The 18,871-nt window shown below is 34.9% G+C and overlaps 2 protein-coding genes across 2 annotated transcripts; both read left to right on the top strand.

Annotated features, from left to right (window-relative positions):
• The first annotated feature begins 6,971 nt into the window (after positions 1-6,971).
• LOC122022869 (transcriptional regulator TAC1-like) lies at positions 6,972-7,292 on the top strand. Its single transcript, XM_042580982.1, has one exon. The coding sequence runs from the start codon at positions 6,972-6,974 to the stop codon at positions 7,290-7,292; it is 321 nt and encodes a 106-aa protein (XP_042436916.1).
• A 2,927-nt stretch (positions 7,293-10,219) lies between these two features.
• On the top strand, positions 10,220-18,701 carry LOC122023463 (ATP-dependent zinc metalloprotease FTSH 8, mitochondrial-like). Its single transcript, XM_042581580.1, has 8 exons — positions 10,220-10,441; positions 10,522-10,747; positions 10,827-10,901; positions 14,095-14,228; positions 15,062-15,541; positions 15,789-16,556; positions 16,837-17,064; positions 17,964-18,701. Exons 1-8 carry the CDS (start codon positions 10,382-10,384, stop codon positions 18,450-18,452), a joined length of 2,460 nt encoding a protein of 819 aa, XP_042437514.1. The 5' UTR covers positions 10,220-10,381; the 3' UTR covers positions 18,453-18,701.
• Positions 18,702-18,871: the final 170 nt, after the last annotated feature.

The following is an 18,871-nucleotide window of genomic DNA, read 5'->3' as shown; positions in this document are numbered from 1 at the left end:
GGCTTCACTCACCAGGACTTTCCAACTGCCTAACATCCCAGTTAGGACTTTCCCACTGCCTGGCTTCACTCACCAGGACTTTCCAACTGCCTAACATCCCAGTTAGGACTTTCCCTCGTGCCAAGCTCCATGCTTGGACTTTTCCCGTGCCAAGCTCCCTGCTTGGACTTCTCCAGTGCCAAGTCTCCATACTTGGACTTTTCGCGTGCCAAGCTCCCTGCTTGGACTTTTCCAGTGCCAAGTCTTCATACTTGGACTTTTCAGGTCAACCTTGACCTAGGGTTGCACCAATAATCTCCCAACCATCTATTCTTGTCTCGTCACATCAAGAATAGAACTCTCTCACGAGTGTCAAACATCAACATGCAACTCAACTAGGTCAACCTTGACCTAAGGTTGCACCGACAATCTTCCCAAGTCAAACATCAAAATACAACTCGAGTCAAGTCACCTCGAGTCGGGTCAACCAGGTCAACCTTGACCTAAGGTTGCACCAACACACATTATAGCAGCAAGAGCTTGTACATTGTACATATGCGATAACTGCTACACATTGTAGTAATTAGGGCTTGTACATTGTAGTATAAACCATAATAAAAAATATTAGCCAAACAATCTCCTCTTACAACTTTAAAATTACTATACATAGTAATTGCTACACATAGTAGCAGCTACTATCCAAGTAACTACTATACGTTGTAGCAAGTACTGTCCAAGTAAGAATTGTTGTGCTTATTTTCGATGTTTATTAATTGCCCATCTTTTCAAAATCCCCCTTCTGTCTATAAGAAAGTCATACTGGTTTATTCTGAGTATTAAGATCCTAGTGAGTTTTATTTTTAGTTCCTCTAATGGCTTCTAAAAGAGATTTATCTGCTCCTATCAACGTAGAGAGATCACTTAAATCGAAGAAGGCCCGACGATTGTCTACCCAACCTCAGTGACGATCTATACGGCTTATGTTAAAGCCCAGTTGTGCTTCTTTAACTTCTCCTTCCTCTCCTATTCAACTATTTGAAGATTCCTCCAATAAATTAGATGAGGTATATCATAGAACCTCTGTCTCCCCCTCTCCTTTGGACTTTATTTCTTTAATGATGGCATCTATGTGAGTTATTTTATTTTTTTTAGGAGACTACTATTTTTATCTTCTATATATGTTATTTTTCTTTGATATAGAAAACGAATTGGTCTTCCCCGAAGACAACAATACTTGTTGTTCCCTCAGGCCCCTCCTCTTCATCAACTAACATATCTTTATCATGAATTTCTACTTCGTTTGATGACTGCCCAGCGAAAGCCCTAGAAAAGATGCATTTTTAGGTACACGAGGCCCTAGAAGAAGCACTTCAAAGGGAGAAAGCTTTCCATGCCAAACCGGACAGGCTGCATGATTTGATAAGAGCTTACTCATTAGAAAAATAGATTTTTAGTGTATATTAAGTGTTGAGTGTTATTTTCTGAGATGCTGTATAACTTAATGGTTTTGCATGTTTTTACTATGTTTAAGATATTATGGTTTGAACCTATTCCCCTGCCCACTATAATTCCATTTTAGTAATCCTTGTCTTTACTCTTTGTCCTATCTTTTTACAGGTTTTGAGAAGTGTTTTGAGCATAACCAGCAAGTCTTTTGATGACCCATTTTATAGTTTCAAAAAGACAATTCAGTTTGAGTTGTCTTTATCAAGATTGAATGTTATTAGAATCATTTTTCCTATAAATCATCTATCAACCTAACTCCTTTATGTTGCTTAGCTTTTCTTCCTCTTATACAGTGATTTTAGTTGAACTCTTAAAGGATCATGTCCTTCTTTAGCAGGAAGATAAAACCCATTGAGGGTGGTGTTAAAGAACCCCCTATTGATGAGGATTCAAACTCTGTCTTCTGCCTTTGAAAGACATCTCTATCAGTAAACTCCTCTGTTTCTCGATACATTTTATCTTTCTTCTATTATATCTTTCTTTCTTTATGAATTTATGAATTTTATAAATTAATTCAAACAGGTCTCTCAGTTAAGCCATAGATCATCATATAACTCGTGCCTATATTAAGATTCTCACATAACACGAAACCAAGTGAGGAAGGAGTTGGATGCTACTATTTTAGGAGAGACAAAGAATCAAACTGAACTTATGCAACTGTGATGATAACTGTCCCAAGTTGATGTAGTATTATAGAATGCTATAAATCAAATAACTGAAGTCTAACTATAGCCCTTTCCAAGCTTTAGTATTTGTATTAACTTTTTGACTTAAGATTTTCTTATTTGTTCTTTGTTATTATCTTTGTTTATTATATTAATATTATTCCCTTTATGTATCTCAACCCAATAAAAGTCTTCAACTCTTTCTTCATTTATGCTTAATAAGAAGTTACTCTTCATTTTCAGACAATAATAGATTAAATCAATCTTAGCTTTTTATCTAGATCTAATCAAGTAGCTGCTACACGTTATAAAATCTAGTAATCCTAAAGATCATTTAAATTAATCAAAATTACTTTAAACTTACAGTATACAATAGTTGCTACATGTTGTAGGAACTACTATATGGTAGCTACTATAATGTATAGCAACTGCTGCATGTGTTGTAGGTACTTGGACAGATAGTTGCTACATGTTGTAAAATCTAGTACTAGCCCTAAAAATATTTTTGATATTTAACCTAACTTGGTAAAAAAATATTTTAAATTAGTCAAAATTACGTTAATATTACTGTAGACATAGCTACTATACGTTATAACAACTACTGTCTAAGTAGTTACTACAACGTGTAGCAGCTACTGTGCGGTAGTAGCTACTTAATATTCCTAGATTGAATGGTCAATAAAATCAAACAATGAATTTATGGCGATTTATCAATTAATTAATGATGACCTACTTACTCTAGTTCATTGATTCATGTCTTTCACAAAATGACCACTCATACCTTCTATAAACCATGGTCCGCGAACACAGGCAAAATCTGACTTTGTTAGAAGGACAATTATGAGCGTATAATACACCTTTTATTGCCAGATTTAATAGCACCCCTATTTTAATTAAAAAAAATGATGATGACGTAAAGGGAGCTTTCTCATTTTTCGCTTCTGTTTCATTACTCTTTTACAAGCCTCCTCATTTTCTTCGGCAATCCTTTCACAACATCTATATATTAGCGAGTAGCATAACTATGGTGTCATCTTTCCGTCACCATCTTCGTCATTCCTTTCATGACATCCACTATCTTTATTCAAAATCTGGTAATGTGTCTTCCTCCCAAAACGGAAATGACAAAGCAGTCATGTTACCTTCCATGGAATATTGTAAGCTTCATATGGTTGTACGCGACCTGTTTGGGGTTCAGAAAGGAATATTTTTGCTACAAACATCATTCCATATGCTATTGTTTCAACTTCTAGATTGTGTAGCTCTATAAATTTCAAGAAATCTCTTCTGTTGATCAAGGTTGATCGCTCATGTAGAACACTGTGGACGTTGATAGCCCAAACTTCTCCCAGCTACGACCAACGCACGCGAGGGAGATAGAAAAAGGTTATAAATATTTCCTAATCATAAACTTCCCTTGTTGCAGATATTGTGCAGTAGAACAATGTGATATTAATATCTACAATGTCAGGTCCACGGTGTAGCAGTTGGAATATTGAGTAGCTGCTACATGTTGTAGCTGCTACTTTCAAGTAGTGGTTACAACATGTAGCAGCTACTCAACATTGCAAGATTGAATGACTTGTATATCTTTGTATCTTTAAGTTTTGTATTATGAAACAATGTAACAGAATATATTGTGTATGGAAGAAATTTTATTTTTACCAGTTTGATTGTGTTTCTAGCCAACACTTTTGACAAAGAGTGTAAGAAAAGTTTACTTAAGTAAATAAAGTTGTTATGCTCCATGAGTACCTTCATAAATGCATTGAATATTAGGATCATTGCATGTTATAGCAGCTACTCTCGATTAGTTGCTACAAAGTGTAGCAACGACTATAAACGTGTAGCTACTACATCATGCGATGTAGCAGCTATTGTCGAGCAATTGCTACAATGTGAAAGTGATAGAGTAATTGCCCTTTTGGCCATATAGTTTCCGCTGTAACCCATAATAGAGAAACATTTCAAACCATCCTGCTTGGTTATCCCTCTCGTTCGTGACTATCGTTTAGTCTATTAACCTCATCATGATGCCTATAGTTTTTCCCCCGAATCTTCATCCCTATCGTAAGTTATTTAATTTGACTGTTCACCTTATGTTTAGGGTTTAGAGTTTTGGATTTTTAGGATTTTCAATCGACTTCCAAAGTAGTGTAGTTGCTTTAACAAGACAAATTTAAAAGTCTATTTTTCATCACTAATTTGTTCAAGAGTTAATACATCATGGAAGAGTTTAAGCCAGAAGACCTATAAACACTATAACTTCAAATACCATATTTATTCTTTATCACTAATTTACAAGGTAAAAGGATCAAGATATCAATTAACATGTAGTAGCTATTGGACAGTAACTGTTACATGTTGTAGCAACTACTTGGATACTAGTTGCAACAATGTGTGGCAATTACTGTCCATGTGACTACTACAACATATATCAGTTATTTATACAATAAGGATTATTGTGCTTATTTTTTATTTTTATTAATTGCTCGTCTTTTTGGAATCCCCCCCCTCTGTGTATAAGAAAGTCATATTGTCGAGTATTTGCTACAACGTGTAGTAGCTAGGGCTCGCACGTTGTAACATAAACCCTAATAAAAAATATTGTATAGAGAGAAAAATAGATACTGGAGAAAGGGCTTATGATCGAGAATGGAGAGGTGGGAGGGGTAGCATCGACTTTGTTTGTGGCGGCAATTTGGGGAGCTTCCAGCCCGTTTGAGAAGAAACTTATGCCACATTTGATTAGCTTGCAACGAACGAGCATAAGGGGAGTTGGTGACGACGAAGGGTTTAGAGCGAGTGTGTCTGAGTGTAGGAATGACTGAGAGGGAAAACATATTTGGAAAATTGTTTTGAAGATTTTGAACGAAGGGTGGGTGGAGAAAGAGATTAACTAAAAAAGTGTCCGACTGGAGAAAGAGATTAACTAAAAAAGTGTCCGACTGGGAGAGAAAATAGATTTGTGAAAGTGTTTTGAAGGTTTCCAGCCCATTTGTGCTTAGCTTGCGACTGTATTTTGTACTTAGATTGTAGTGTCTTTACTTTGCTTGTGACGGATAGGTTAGAAGGGGCATTGCCGGTAGGAGCAAGAGTGACGGAAGATGGCGGTGATGGAAAGAGCGAGAGCGAGGGAAATTTAAATATGGAAAAGTCGAGTGAAGGTTTTGAATGGAGGGCAAAAGGGGAGAGAGAATAATTTTTTTAATAATATAAAAAAATTGAGTGAGCAACGCCACATGAGCACGTCACTTACGGTCACACAAGAGACATCAAGCAATATATCATCCCCTATATATATATAACATTTACTATCATATAAATTAAAATTAGATATATGTATGTGATGCAAAAAGTCACTTCTTTAGTTTCTATTATTTGTTAATCAAATATCACAAGTCTAAGAAAATAATGCATTTTGAACTCTCATTATAATTTGCATTCGAAGTGTTTTCTTTTTGAAAATTTTAATTAACTTGGGATTTTGCTTGCTTCAACAAGTCACGTATAGTCAACAAAATTAAGATAAATTATAGAAATTGATACATATTTATGAGATATGATTGTTAGAATTATTGTAACAATTTTAGTGAATTAGGATTGCAAATAAAATGTAAAAATTATAAGAAAAGAAGGCTATTATTGAATAAATAGAAGATCTCATACAACCACTACTACTTCAAAGAAGTTTTGCTAACATAACCGGTTATTTTCAGACTCTAAAAGTTTAAGAGTCAACAATCTGATCACCTCATGAGATCTAAAAGTAAAGGTGCATGATTCCAAAGATTGACAAGAAAAGTTCGCACAAAACAACTAAAGAACTCCTTAGAATCCATTGAATTCATTAGGATCCAACCAGAGAGGGATCTTAAGCCTGGACTGCAGCTTAGACAACTTTTTTTTTAAATTATTCGTGTAAGTTTTTTTACTTAGCCCACTAAAATTCATCCCTTCTACACCAAAGTCTAATCCAATTCTAAGTTCAAGCGCCCAGCTGAGTTGGTTATCACATGACAGACTTAACCCTCCGGAATATAAATTATATTGCTCGCATATAAATGCTCAAATTTGCTCGGTTAGAGAAATATAAAATACCAGTCTAGATCTTCCAATATAATGGAACCTCAATTGTAGTGCTCACGGCCGTTATGAAAAGATCTGTACTGTTTTCTGCTTCACCAAAGTATGGGGCTACTGTCCAACTTCAAATCTCTCATTTGTTTAAGAACACTATCGATCAGCTTCTATTTTTAAAATCGTGCAGGATTGACACCTTTTACTCAATCAAAGGAAACCTGTTCCACCAATGGCATAATTAATATAAACAACAATATTCTTCCTTTACACCCTTTGATCAGCACTAACGTCCAAGGCCGGCTCTCAACCGTGCCCATTTTTTATTCTTTCCTTATACTTTCCGGCCGGCGCTTGGAACACTTATCTTTTTAATACTTGATATTCAATTTATACCGATTTATTTTAAAGTAGACAGACCGATCTCATATTTCGGTCATCAACTAAATCCAAAAAGTAAGATGACTCCTGGCATGATGCCCAGCATCACAAGTTGTTTAAATATCGAACCCTAGATCTTCCTCTTTTTGTTGTTCTACACGCAAATTAAGTTATACTTGTTGATCTTTCTAACTTCTCTTAACATTGTTTAAAAAAAGAAAGAAACTGAGTCAACAGGAGACTCAGAGTTTGACTAGTAATTAGGAGAATGTTTTTTCTCTTAACTGTGTGTAGCTGACCATCTCTCTTGCATTTCTTAACCCTAACCCTAGCACTAGCCCTAGCCGGCCGGCCGAGGAGATGGAGGGCGGTGAAAGCGGTTGCAAAGTCGGTGGCGGCGACAAGCCCTGTGCTCGCTCCTTCGACTGCATCTTCTGCAAAAGAGGCTTCTCCAACGCGCAGGCTCTGGGAGGGCACATGAACTTGCACCGCAAGGACAAGGCCAAGACCAAGCTCCAGGGCCCTCGCTCCTCCTTCGGCGCCACCAAGAGCGCCGCTGCTTCACGGAGGCTCGACCGCGAGGAGACTGAGCAGACGGCGGCGGGGCAGCATGGCGTGGCGGTAGAAGAATTGGACCTTGAGCTCCGGCTGGGCCGATCAAAGACATGTACACATTTATAGACATATATTTTATCTTCAAATAATAAAGTTAATTTTTGGTTTTTTGTGAAACGATCGATCTTTTTAATTTATGTATGTTGATATGATCGATCACATATATATATATCAAGCAACTCAATCATAAATTTTAAGGTTCATCGATCATTGAACAGTGACTCTAGATCAAGATTATTATGCTAAATTAATCTGATATTTTCTTCAATCTTTTTTATGTGAATATATGATCATGTCATTTTAAGTTTAATTATTAAATCAGCATTAAACAAACTTAATTGCCCACATTATTAAATCTGAGCACATGTATTTCTGGTGTGTTTCTCACATGGAATTAGTGATAATTAGATATTATGTGTGAGATTGATTTAGTTCTTATCATGTTACTGATTTTAAAATGACATACTTTGTTTGCACAAATTCAAAATAATTAATGGCTTAAACACTTCTATCATTGAATTCTTAATATATGGTTTGATTTTATCTCACTTGCATGATTAAGGTAGTCATTATATTTGTGGTATAGTGATCAAGAAGCACCTACTCATTAAGTTCTTCTCTCTAGTCTAAGTTCCGGTTCAAACGTACCCATTTCTCACGGCCATGAGCGATGGCTAAGGAACTTTTGGGGGACTCTTTTTGTTCTTCTAAATCATTTCTAGTGCTCATTCCTCCAAGCTCTATCTCTAGAAAAAAAAAAAAGAGAATAATTTAATATGTTTTATTGTTGTGGTTGAAGGAACCTATATGTACATGGATTTATGGAATACAACATCAATAATTATTGTACACATGTGACATCATATATATCATCTGATAAACACTTATTGATTGAAATTAATTTTATATTAACTATTACTTTTGTTGTGATTATTATTGAATCACCACTTTGGATGTTAGCTCAGTCTTATAATTAGGCTTTTCCCCTTTGAATAATTTGAAAGTTTAAGTAAGAGATATATTCTTTTTCTTTTAAGATAATATTGCACTTCAATTAAAAATTAGAGCACTCTAAATTTTAAATTTTAATGAACTTTTTGAAATTCTTTAGAAACAAACATAAAAGAAGAGCTCAAAAGAGAGATTTCAACTTGAGTTTGTAGTGATTTTATAGGAGTCAAGAGAAAACTCAAAGTGTGAAAAAAATGGAGTTCTTTTCGTAAAAGGATCATAATTAATAGAGAACTTAATTAAATAAAGTTGGACCTTCACTAATGGCCCATTTCTTAACGTGTGGCCCAATTTCCAAACTTTTTTTTAAATCGTAGCCTAATTTTAGATTTCGTCGATCTCATTCTCTCAAATCTCAATACAATAAAAAAAATTAAGTAAATATTTAGGAATTAATATGTAAATTCATGGTCTACTATTCTATTTTTAGAGCATCCACATCAATTACCCTAAATTAAACTTTTACCTTAAATTTTACATTTTGCATTAAAAAAATATTTACCCTACTCATTCCCTAAATATACATTTTATGAATAGTAGTTCTTTAAATTTAGGGAATGGATTCCATTCCCTAAACATTAAAATACTATTTCTCTCTCCTCCCTCTAATAATAAAAAATTTCTCTCTCCTTTCTCTAATAATAAAAAATTTCTCTCTCCTCTATCTCTTTCCTCCATCTAATAATAAAAAATACGAAGGAAAGAGAAAAAATAATAAAAAAATAAATACATGATAAATTATAGGGAAGCTGATGTATCATATAGTGAAAAATGGATATCTAAATTTAATAAAGTAGTTCTTTTACCCTAAATTTTAGATTTTGAATGAGAATATTGGGATGGTCTAAATAGATACCTTCATTTTATAGGCCTATCCTTAACATTTTTCTAAGATTTTTTTCTGTGCATATTTTTTTTTTTTTAATTGAGCTTAACGTATTCGTGTATTCATGCTTGTGGTTGATGTCACCATCCAATTAAGTTAGACTTATTTCTCGAATATTTTAGATATTAATTTTTTATTCATCTAAATGTATTCATAAAATAGTTCATTTGTTGATATGTTCATGGTTATTTAGTTGATCTGGAATCAATTTCTTAGTAGATATAAAAGGCATGTCTGATCTCCCATGTATTGGACTATTATTATAGGATTAAATATTTTCATAATTTGTTTATATATATTTTATCTTGAGATCATTATTGGACCGCTTGAGAGGAAGGATATCATCTTTTACTTTAAGAAAACAACTCATCTATATTTCTATAAAAAAAACCTAATTTTTAAAATCTTTTACAAACTTGATAGGTATTAATAGCCAGCAATCAACGACATTAGGATTATAAGATTCATTTATTCATGCTCCGGATTATAATGTAACGGTTAAATTCTTTAAATAATTAATCAGATATTTTTTACTTTTTTATTTATTTTTATTTTTTTATTTATTATTTTACGTTTTTTTTCCTTTTTTACTTTTTAAAATGTTTTTTACGTTTTTTTTAATTTATATATATATATCTTACTATTTTATTAAAAATCTTCCCCCTTTACTAACTAACTTTGGTGAAGCCTAAAATAAATTTACGTTAATATCTTTTTTCTATTCATACTAAAAATAATTTTAAGATTTATTAATAATTCCACAAGCGAAACAATCAGTGATCTAGATTTCGAAACTCAGCTGCGACATATTATTATGAATTTTTCTCATCATTAATTTTCTCTGATTATTTTATATAAAAAAATATAGTTCTCTTTAATGGGTATGGGTATACCCATTAGATATCCTATACCCGATGAATATAAGTACGGAGAATATATAATTCGACCCGAATTCGACCCATTGTCATCCCTAGCATGGAACATGAAAAACTTCCAAGAAAGACTTTTGAGCAAAAATATCCGCATGCTCGGATTCGGATCTCCAATTCAGCTTTCAAGTCCTCAACCCGGCAGCCAATTGTATTTCACACTCTCTCGTCCTCAAACCAGCGGCCCGAAGCTGCTCCGGCACTGGCGGCCGCCCCAGTCGTAATAAAAACCGTGGACGACGTCTCATCTTCCCACTCCGCCCCTTCTCCTCGTCCACCGCCTCGCCATCTCCCCGATCCCGATCTCCTGCTCCTCCAGTTCACGCTCGATGCGCTTCTCCTGGCTCGGCCGCTGCCTCGTGCGATCCGCACGCTCCGGATCCTCCAAGGTACGATCTCGTCCCTCCGCCTCCGTTTCTCGTTCGATGATTCCCTCCTCTCGGTGTAATAATCCGGTTTGATCTCTTAGGTTGCTCTCTCCTGTGCTCGTAGCGCTCGGAATGTGGTTTCCGGCGACATTCTGGTATCGGCCTTCGAATGCGACGGCGCCGGACTAGGGTTTGCGAGGGGTTATCTGACTCGATTCGGATCGAGCAAGGCCGTCGGATCAGGGAATCATCTATTGGACCTGAGGTTTCTGTTCGCGAATCCTAGTTTTAGGAGATTTTTCTCCGGTGGATCTTCCGGCGAGAAAAGTAATTGATCTTGTGGGTAAAGTGATTTATGATTGCCTGGAAGCACCTGTTACTAACCAAGATTTATTTATTTTAATAGATTACGATAACGACCGTCAGAAGGATAAGAAGGAGATCCCTAAAGACGATGCAAACAACACATCGGATCCTAAAGGTGCATGATAGTTAAATTACATGGTCGTAATTTCATCAAACTCTTTCCCCTTTTTTGTTAAATGACCCCGTGACATAAGTTTATGGGATAGATAGTGAATGCATTGGCGACTACCCCCTCATCTCCATAACCCAATGTGCTTTTTCAATTCAATGAGGATACAAGCACAAAACAAATACTATGCTACGCACTTTGAATACTGCAACAAAAATTAGTAAAATATAATGTCATTACCATGGTAGAACTACTTGTTGTTTGTCTAGTGATTCTCTTTTAAATGATTAGCTCAATTCTTATCTTTAAAATATAAATTGTTGCAACAAACATTAGCAATTAAGTATTTAACACGAAGTAGAACTAAGGTTGAATTCAATGGGACTAAGTCAAAGTATCAGCAATTAGAAGGCAATAGTGTTTGTGGTTTGTTGCTCAAAGTCTCCTAGTTTATAGGAAAATGACTTATTTGTAGGTAGCTGTGAGCAAAAGTTTGGTTAAATCGAATTAACCAATTTAAAAGTTCGGTTCGGTTATTTCGGAAATTCATTTTTTTTTTTATAGAAAATATTGGTTATTTCGGGTAGTTGTTTCAATTTTCAAATTCCTAATTCGGTTAAATTGAATAAATTGATGTTACGCTAGCATGTCACGGCTTGACCTTGTCTCCTAACATGGCTGTGTCGTGTGGAGACATGACCGTGTCGCGTGATTGGCTGTATAAAGTTCGGTTAATTCGATTAAAAACTGAATAGCCCTATAAAGTTTCGTTAATTTAGTTTTTAACTGAATTAACTGATATTTTATCTGTTCGATTTACTCGATTTTTTGTTGGAAAGTTGGGTCGGTTCGGTTAGATAGAAAAAATTTTGGTTTGTAGGTTTCAGTTGTATGGGTTCGGTCGATTTGATTTTGAACTGATTGCTCAGTCCTATTTGTAGAAAATATGTTTTTGAAAAAATTATTTTCAAAAAATAGATTATTTTTTATTGTTTGGATCTATACTAAAATGTATTGAAAATATTTTTTTGGTATTTGGTGCACACAGGAAAATATTTTTCTCTTCTTAAAGTCGGGTCTGTCAGATGATTTGGCTCAAGTAAGCCTATCTAATGGTACTGATCAACACGACTGACCCCCCAGACTTGCTAGATCATCCAGACCAACTAGCTCACTTGAATAGGTTGGTCCCCCTTGAACAGATCAGATTGCTCAAACTGGCTGGATCATCCAACTCAATTGAATCGACTGGTTCGCTTGAACGTACCAGATTGTGCAGATTGATTGACTCAATCAAATCTGCTAACTAGCTTGTCCACTCAACCGCCCTGACTAGCCTACCAATTTGACTGGCCCTCTAGCTCAGTCGGCCCAACTAGACTGACTGGCCTCTCTGCACAACCAGCTCAACTACTCGTCAGACCGGTTGGCTTGACTAGCTCTCGACCCATTGTTTTGCTTGGACTGCTCAAACAAATAAGCCTAAACGGATTAGACAACTTGACCTGCTTGAACTGCATAGATTGTCTGACTCGCTAGTCTTGCTCAACCACAATGTCAAACCAAGTTGATCAACGTGTCAAATCACTCTTGTCTAGATCACTTGGCTTGATTCGTCCACCTGGACCACCTAGCTCGACCAGACTGCTTGACCTACTTGATCTGCCCAGATTGATTGAATTGCTTGGCCTGTTCTGCTATAGTAACTTCCCCAAATTGATCAGCCTGCATAAAGGAGAATGGAAATTGGAGGACTGGATAAATTTATTGGTAAAGAAAAATGTTTGTGGATGAGTAGGGAAAATAACTTCCTCCTTTTAAAGGGAATTACTTTTTCTCAACAAAAACCTTTCACCAAAAGAAAGTTTACTGCAAAAAAATTATTGACTGAATTTTCTATTACACAAAATATTAAAAAAAATTCTTCAGTAAAACAAATGGAACTTTAGCCTGGAAATTATTTGTAATTGATATTGGTAGCCTCGTTCTCTCAGAGAGTGTTGAGTCAAGAAATAATGTTGAGATATATGCATGAGGTTTTAATAAAAATGTGATTACTAAAATGTAACAAATTGGACTATGATAATATGAATGACTTGGAAATAAGTGGAGAAACTCAATCAATTAGATATGATGTAGAGTTAAAAGTGATCAAAGAAAACCTAAGATAATTATGAAAAAGATCTAAATAGCCTCTGTATTAGTAACAGCATAGCCTTAGTTCTTAATGATGCCATATTTGTATAGAAATTGTCACTGTTGGAAAATAGATTTTATTGTTATTCTACTAGTGATCTTTCTTTTATTGTTCATCACTCTATCTTATTTTATTCATAAAATTTTCAATGGAGCCCCTAAATTGATGCTCAACTTACACATTTTAAATTCTCCTAAAAGATTTTAGTCAAATTATACTTTTTTTGGCCTACTATATATCTTTAAATTCTTTATTTAACTATAATTTCATTGCAGTTCACACAATTGCATATCTCACCATTGGCCCCAACATTAATATATAATTACAATTTCCATTTTTTTTTTTTTTTTTTATAATAATTTTCTTCTAATATTTTTTGTTTTCATTTCACTTATATATTTTTCACATAAAATTGTATATTTTCACAAAAATTACACTTTGTATTTTATTGATAGTCTAAGTTATTATTTCTTAACACTTAATGATAAGGATAATTATTTAGTCTAATTAATATAATTTATTAAACCTTTGATTGCTTGTGTATTATTTTAATTTGTTATATTTTGTAGACATATTTGCATAATATTAAATTTGGTAAGATTTTATATTGCTACATCATTTTCCTACAAAAATGTTTGAAATCAAATATTTTTTTTTGTTTTTCATTAAAAGATGGGCATTCAAAGTAAGAGTATGATTTGCCTAACAAGATGTCATAATTCTCATTCTTTTCAAAACTCTTTTTGTTAGATTATACAAATAGTTTTTGTTTAAATAAAAAATAAATTCATCTCAAAGTTCTTAATTTTTTTGAAAATAAAATAATAAGGATCTTGGATTCCCAAACACAGCCTCAGGTTCCTGTAAATCAAGTCTATATATTGTGGATATGTTTTACTCTTTTCAAACTTCATGTTGTGCTTTCAAGCTATATGTTTGCCAAATCTCTGAAGATTTAACTAGAGAGTTTGTTCTCAACCATTTACTCTTTCTTATCTGCAGGCGATTCAAACCCAGAAGATCATGGAAATTTTCAGGAGGACTTTATGAAACAAATTCAAAATTTTGTAGCTCCTCTTCTATTTATTGGCCTATTGCTTTCATCTTTCTCAACAGGTTCATTTGAACAGAAAGAGGTCTGCCTTTCATTTAATTTTTTAAGCCATCTAAATAGTTTTATTTACCTAGTAAACAATTGCTTTCTGTCTGCAACTGTAAATTTTCAAGGCTGAAATGCTATTGTATAACATGCATAGACTTGCACCTGCTGAAAATTACAATATATTCAACTGGCAGTTCAAATAATGGGTATGGCACATAGTTTGCCATATGTGTGCATAACACACAATAACTTATGAGTAAACCAATTGTTTACCAGCTTTGATACTTAAATTGGTTGGTTTTGGACTAATGGCTAATCACATGCACTAAATCCTTTAAAGATGTTTGTGAAAAACCCAATTGTTTGTCCAATTTTTTCTCTTCACTTGAGCTGTCAACTATTTTAGCATAGTGCCTATCTACCTTTTGCTAACTGTGCAAGTTTGCATCTTTCATTGGTATTGTCAATGTCTAAGTTATCATTTAATAGAGGACTTGACCATTTTGGAGGATGATGCAACAATTTTGTTTTTAGTTGCTGCAATTTTGAATGCTACAACAACCACTGTGAATTGGCAAATGAACTTTTATGTTTTCTTTTATTGTCTTTGTATCCAAACCAGTAATACAGCAAGGACGGCTTGCTGTCTTGTTGGGTCTCGTTTTCATTGATAATACCTCATAGGTCCAAACATGGATTCTCTGACATAAAGGTAAAATTTTATTAATTTATGTAATCATATTCATTTGTAAAATTTCAATCGTACATAATGCACTTGATAATTCCATTCAGTGGCTTTCCTTTTATAATTTTCTTGGCTTTTATCATAAAATGTTGCTATTCTGATGCAAAGTTTTGTTTTTCCAGATTAGTTTCCAAGAGTTCAAAAACAAGCTATTAGAGAGAGGTTTAGTTGATCACATTGTTGTATCAAACAAATCAGTTGCAAAAGTTTATGTCAGAAGCACTCCTCAAATAAACAAACGAGCACATGACAATGAAATTCGAGGTTCAGCTGATGCTTATCCTAAACATGCACCTAGTCAGTACAAGTACTATTTTAATATTGGAAGCTTAGGATCATTTGAAGAAAAGCTGGAGGAAGCGCAGGAATCATTGGGCATAGATTCACATGACTATGTTCCAGTAACTTATATCTCTGAGGTAGTTTGGTATCAAGAGCTACTGAAGTTTGCTCCAACAGCTTTTTTCTTTGGTCTTCTTTACTTTATGGGCAGAAGAATTCAAGGTGGAGTCAGTGTTGGTGGTTCAGGAAAGGGTGGTCAAGGTATTTTTAACATTGGGAAGGCTCAGGTGACCAAGATGGATAAGAACTCAAAAAACAAGGCAAGCATGTCATCTTTATTAGGCTTCTTAGTTTTTCTTGTTTTCCCTTTTTTGATTAACAAGACAATGAATAGAAAGTTAATCTTCTATTTTTTTGTTTTACTTTAGTAGTGATGGTAAGTAACTAATTGTCTGCTGTGCGCGCGCTGCTTTTTACTGAATTAAATGAGCTGTTTGCTAGACCTTATTCTTCCTGTATTTTCATTATTGTATGTCTATCCTAATTTGTCCTTTACACATAAGCTAGGTGTATTTCAAAGATGTTGCTGGCTGTGATGAAGCCAAACAAGAAATAATGGAGTTTGTGCACTTTCTAAAAAATCCTAAAAAGTATGAGGAACTGGGAGCTAAAATCCCAAAAGGTGCACTTCTTGTAGGACCTCCTGGCACAGGAAAGACACTTCTTGCGAAAGCAACTGCTGGTGAATCTGCTGTTCCATTCCTAACAATTTCAGGGTCTGATTTTATGGAAATGTTTGTTGGTGTTGGACCGGCCAGAGTAAGAAGCCTGTTTCAAGAAGCTAGACAATGCGCTCCTAGTATAATTTTCATCGATGAAATTGATGCCATTGGCCGAGCAAGAGGTCGTGGAGGTTTCGCAGGTGGCAATGATGAACGGGAAAGCACACTGAACCAGTTACTGGTAGAGATGGATGGATTTGGGACAACATCAGGAGTGGTTGTTCTTGCTGGTACAAATAGACCTGATGTCTTGGACAAAGCCTTGCTACGACCTGGACGATTTGATCGGCAAATAACAATTGATAAACCTGATATTAAGGGCCGTGAACAGATCTTCCAGATTTATCTTAAAAAGATCAAGCTAGACAATGAGCCATCATTTTACTCCCAAAGGTTAGCTGCTTTAACTCCTGGATTTGCTGGAGCAGATATTGCTAATGTTTGTAATGAGGCAGCTTTAATTGCTGTGAGAAGTGGAGAAACACAAGTGACGATGCAGCATTTTGAGGCTGCTATTGATAGGATCATTGGTGGATTGGAGAAGAAGAATAAGGTAATTTCATTCTACTTATCATTGTTTTCCCCAAAATTTATCTTGTTTTTTTTTAACCTAGATTTCAGCTAATGGTAATAAAAAATTTGGATACTTGAAAATGACGCTATAATGATTTGTTTATTGATTGGCTATTGAGCAGCTGTGACTTCTACTAGAGAAGTTTTGAGTCTTTTTGATGGTTCAAATGTAATGTAGGGATATCCTGAGCAACTTTAGGCTGTCTATCTCTAAGTCATTCATGCTCTGCAAATCTTACATAATAAACTTTTTTTTAAAGGTAATCAGTAAGTTGGAACGACGAACTGTTGCTTACCATGAAGCTGGTCATGCTGTTGTTGGATGGTTCTTGGAGCATGCTGAGCCCCTCCTCAAAGTAACAATTGTTCCTCGAGGTACTGCAGCTCTGGGATTTGCTCAATATGTCCCTAATGAAAACCTTTTGATGACCAAAGAGCAGCTCTTTGACATGACATGCATGACCCTAGGTGGGCGCGCATCTGAAGAGGTTTGAACTGGCCTTCTAAACAACTCTCCTTTTTAATATTTTTTAGTTTGTGCATTGCATTTGATTAGTGTTTAAATGTGGTATGTTATAATTGAACTGGATCTTTTAATATAATCTCTATACGGATAAAAGGGCACTCATTACAAAATGTCATTCTTTACTAATACTTGATTAATAAACTAAATGTCTTTTGACATTTTTATGCAATTGTTTTTCTCTTTAAATTGATTTGGCCTTCCACCTCCTATTGCATAGCTTCACAATCTCTACATGAATTGAATTTAGTACTCATTTATTTCCTGGAGCTGATGTTTAACCATGAATTATTAGTAAGACTAATCCAAGATGAAGCTTCATCTTGGAATCTTTTCCAAACTCTAGTCTATTATATTCATAACTCGTTTGGTGCCTTGGTGGGACTACTACTTCAATTGGTACTTGCTGTTGAGGGGGATGATGTATCTTGACACTTGACCTTATGATAATTTCTATTTATTTCTCTAGTATTTTCTGATTTCTTGAGAACATTATATTGTTGAACTTACAACTGTAATCACTAATCACACACTTGGATGAACTTCATAAACATAAATTTCTGACAATTTCGTCTGATATCTTATTACTCTGTGCTTTTAGCTGAATTACTTATTTGTTAAACTAGAACCACATCAACCCCATTCGATCCAAGTCTGAAAACTTAGACTTCACTCGGGATTGTAAATTTGCATCCCTTTGTTTCCTGTTCATGATCTGTCCCAAGGATTGCAGTGATTGTCTATGCTATTTGCAATTTAATAATGTAGTCTGTATAACTCCTAGTCTGTGTAACATCTTACAATTCTACTTTACACAGCTAAATTCTGGTGGGTTTGAAATAACATGACTGAGTTTTTTTTCAGGTTTTGATTGGAAAAATCTCTACGGGTGCACAAAATGACTTAGAGAAGGTCACAAAAATGACCTATGCGCAGGTTGCGGTCTATGGTTTCAGTGACAAGGTTGGACTTCTCTCCTTTCCCCAGCGTGAAGATGGTTTCGAATTGTCCAAGCCATACAGCAGCAAGACGGGAGCCATCATCGATGGTGAGGTGAGAGAGTGGATTTCCAAGGCATACGAGAAGACTCTGGAACTGATAAAAGAGCACAAAGATCATGTCACACAAATTGCAGAGCTCCTGCTCAAGAAGGAAGTTCTGCACCAAGATGATTTGGTTCAAGTCCTGGGGGAGCGACCCTTCAAACCAAGTGAACCGACAAATTATGATAGATTCAAGCAAGGATTCCTAGAGGAAGAGGAAAAGAAAAATCAAGAGACCACCCTTGATGGTCCCTCGAGTTCAGAGGGTGATATGCCATTATCATTAAATGGGGGCACTATACCCGCATAAGTAAGATGGCTATTCATAGTAAGTAACAATCTCATATTATGGAGTGTAGTAGACTTTGAGGTTAAGAGAAAATCTGTATAGCTCAACAATCTATCTATTAATCCACGTGAATCGGATGAGTTGTAAGATTGTTTGCCCATCCTCGCTGGTTCCCTGTCCTTGTAAAGATCTCTTCGACAAATTTGTATTTGAAATTCTGTTCTATGCTTAGAAGAGGATTATAAAGTCTTAGGATAAAAATTAGAAGTATGTTCATTTTTACTAGAATTGTTAGAGGGACACCTTGTATTCTTTTAAATATTCCTTTCAAAGCCTATATATGTCTTAATTTTTTAAATTTAGAACAATTTATGAGTATATAATAATTTTTTATATGACTTGAACTACTCTAGATTAATAAACTTTGTTATACTATGGCT

This window comes from Zingiber officinale, chromosome 9B (genome assembly GCF_018446385.1).
Source record: "Zingiber officinale cultivar Zhangliang chromosome 9B, Zo_v1.1, whole genome shotgun sequence".
Taxonomy (NCBI): domain Eukaryota; kingdom Viridiplantae; phylum Streptophyta; class Magnoliopsida; order Zingiberales; family Zingiberaceae; genus Zingiber; species Zingiber officinale.
This window is presented reverse-complemented; position numbering and strand designations above follow the sequence as displayed.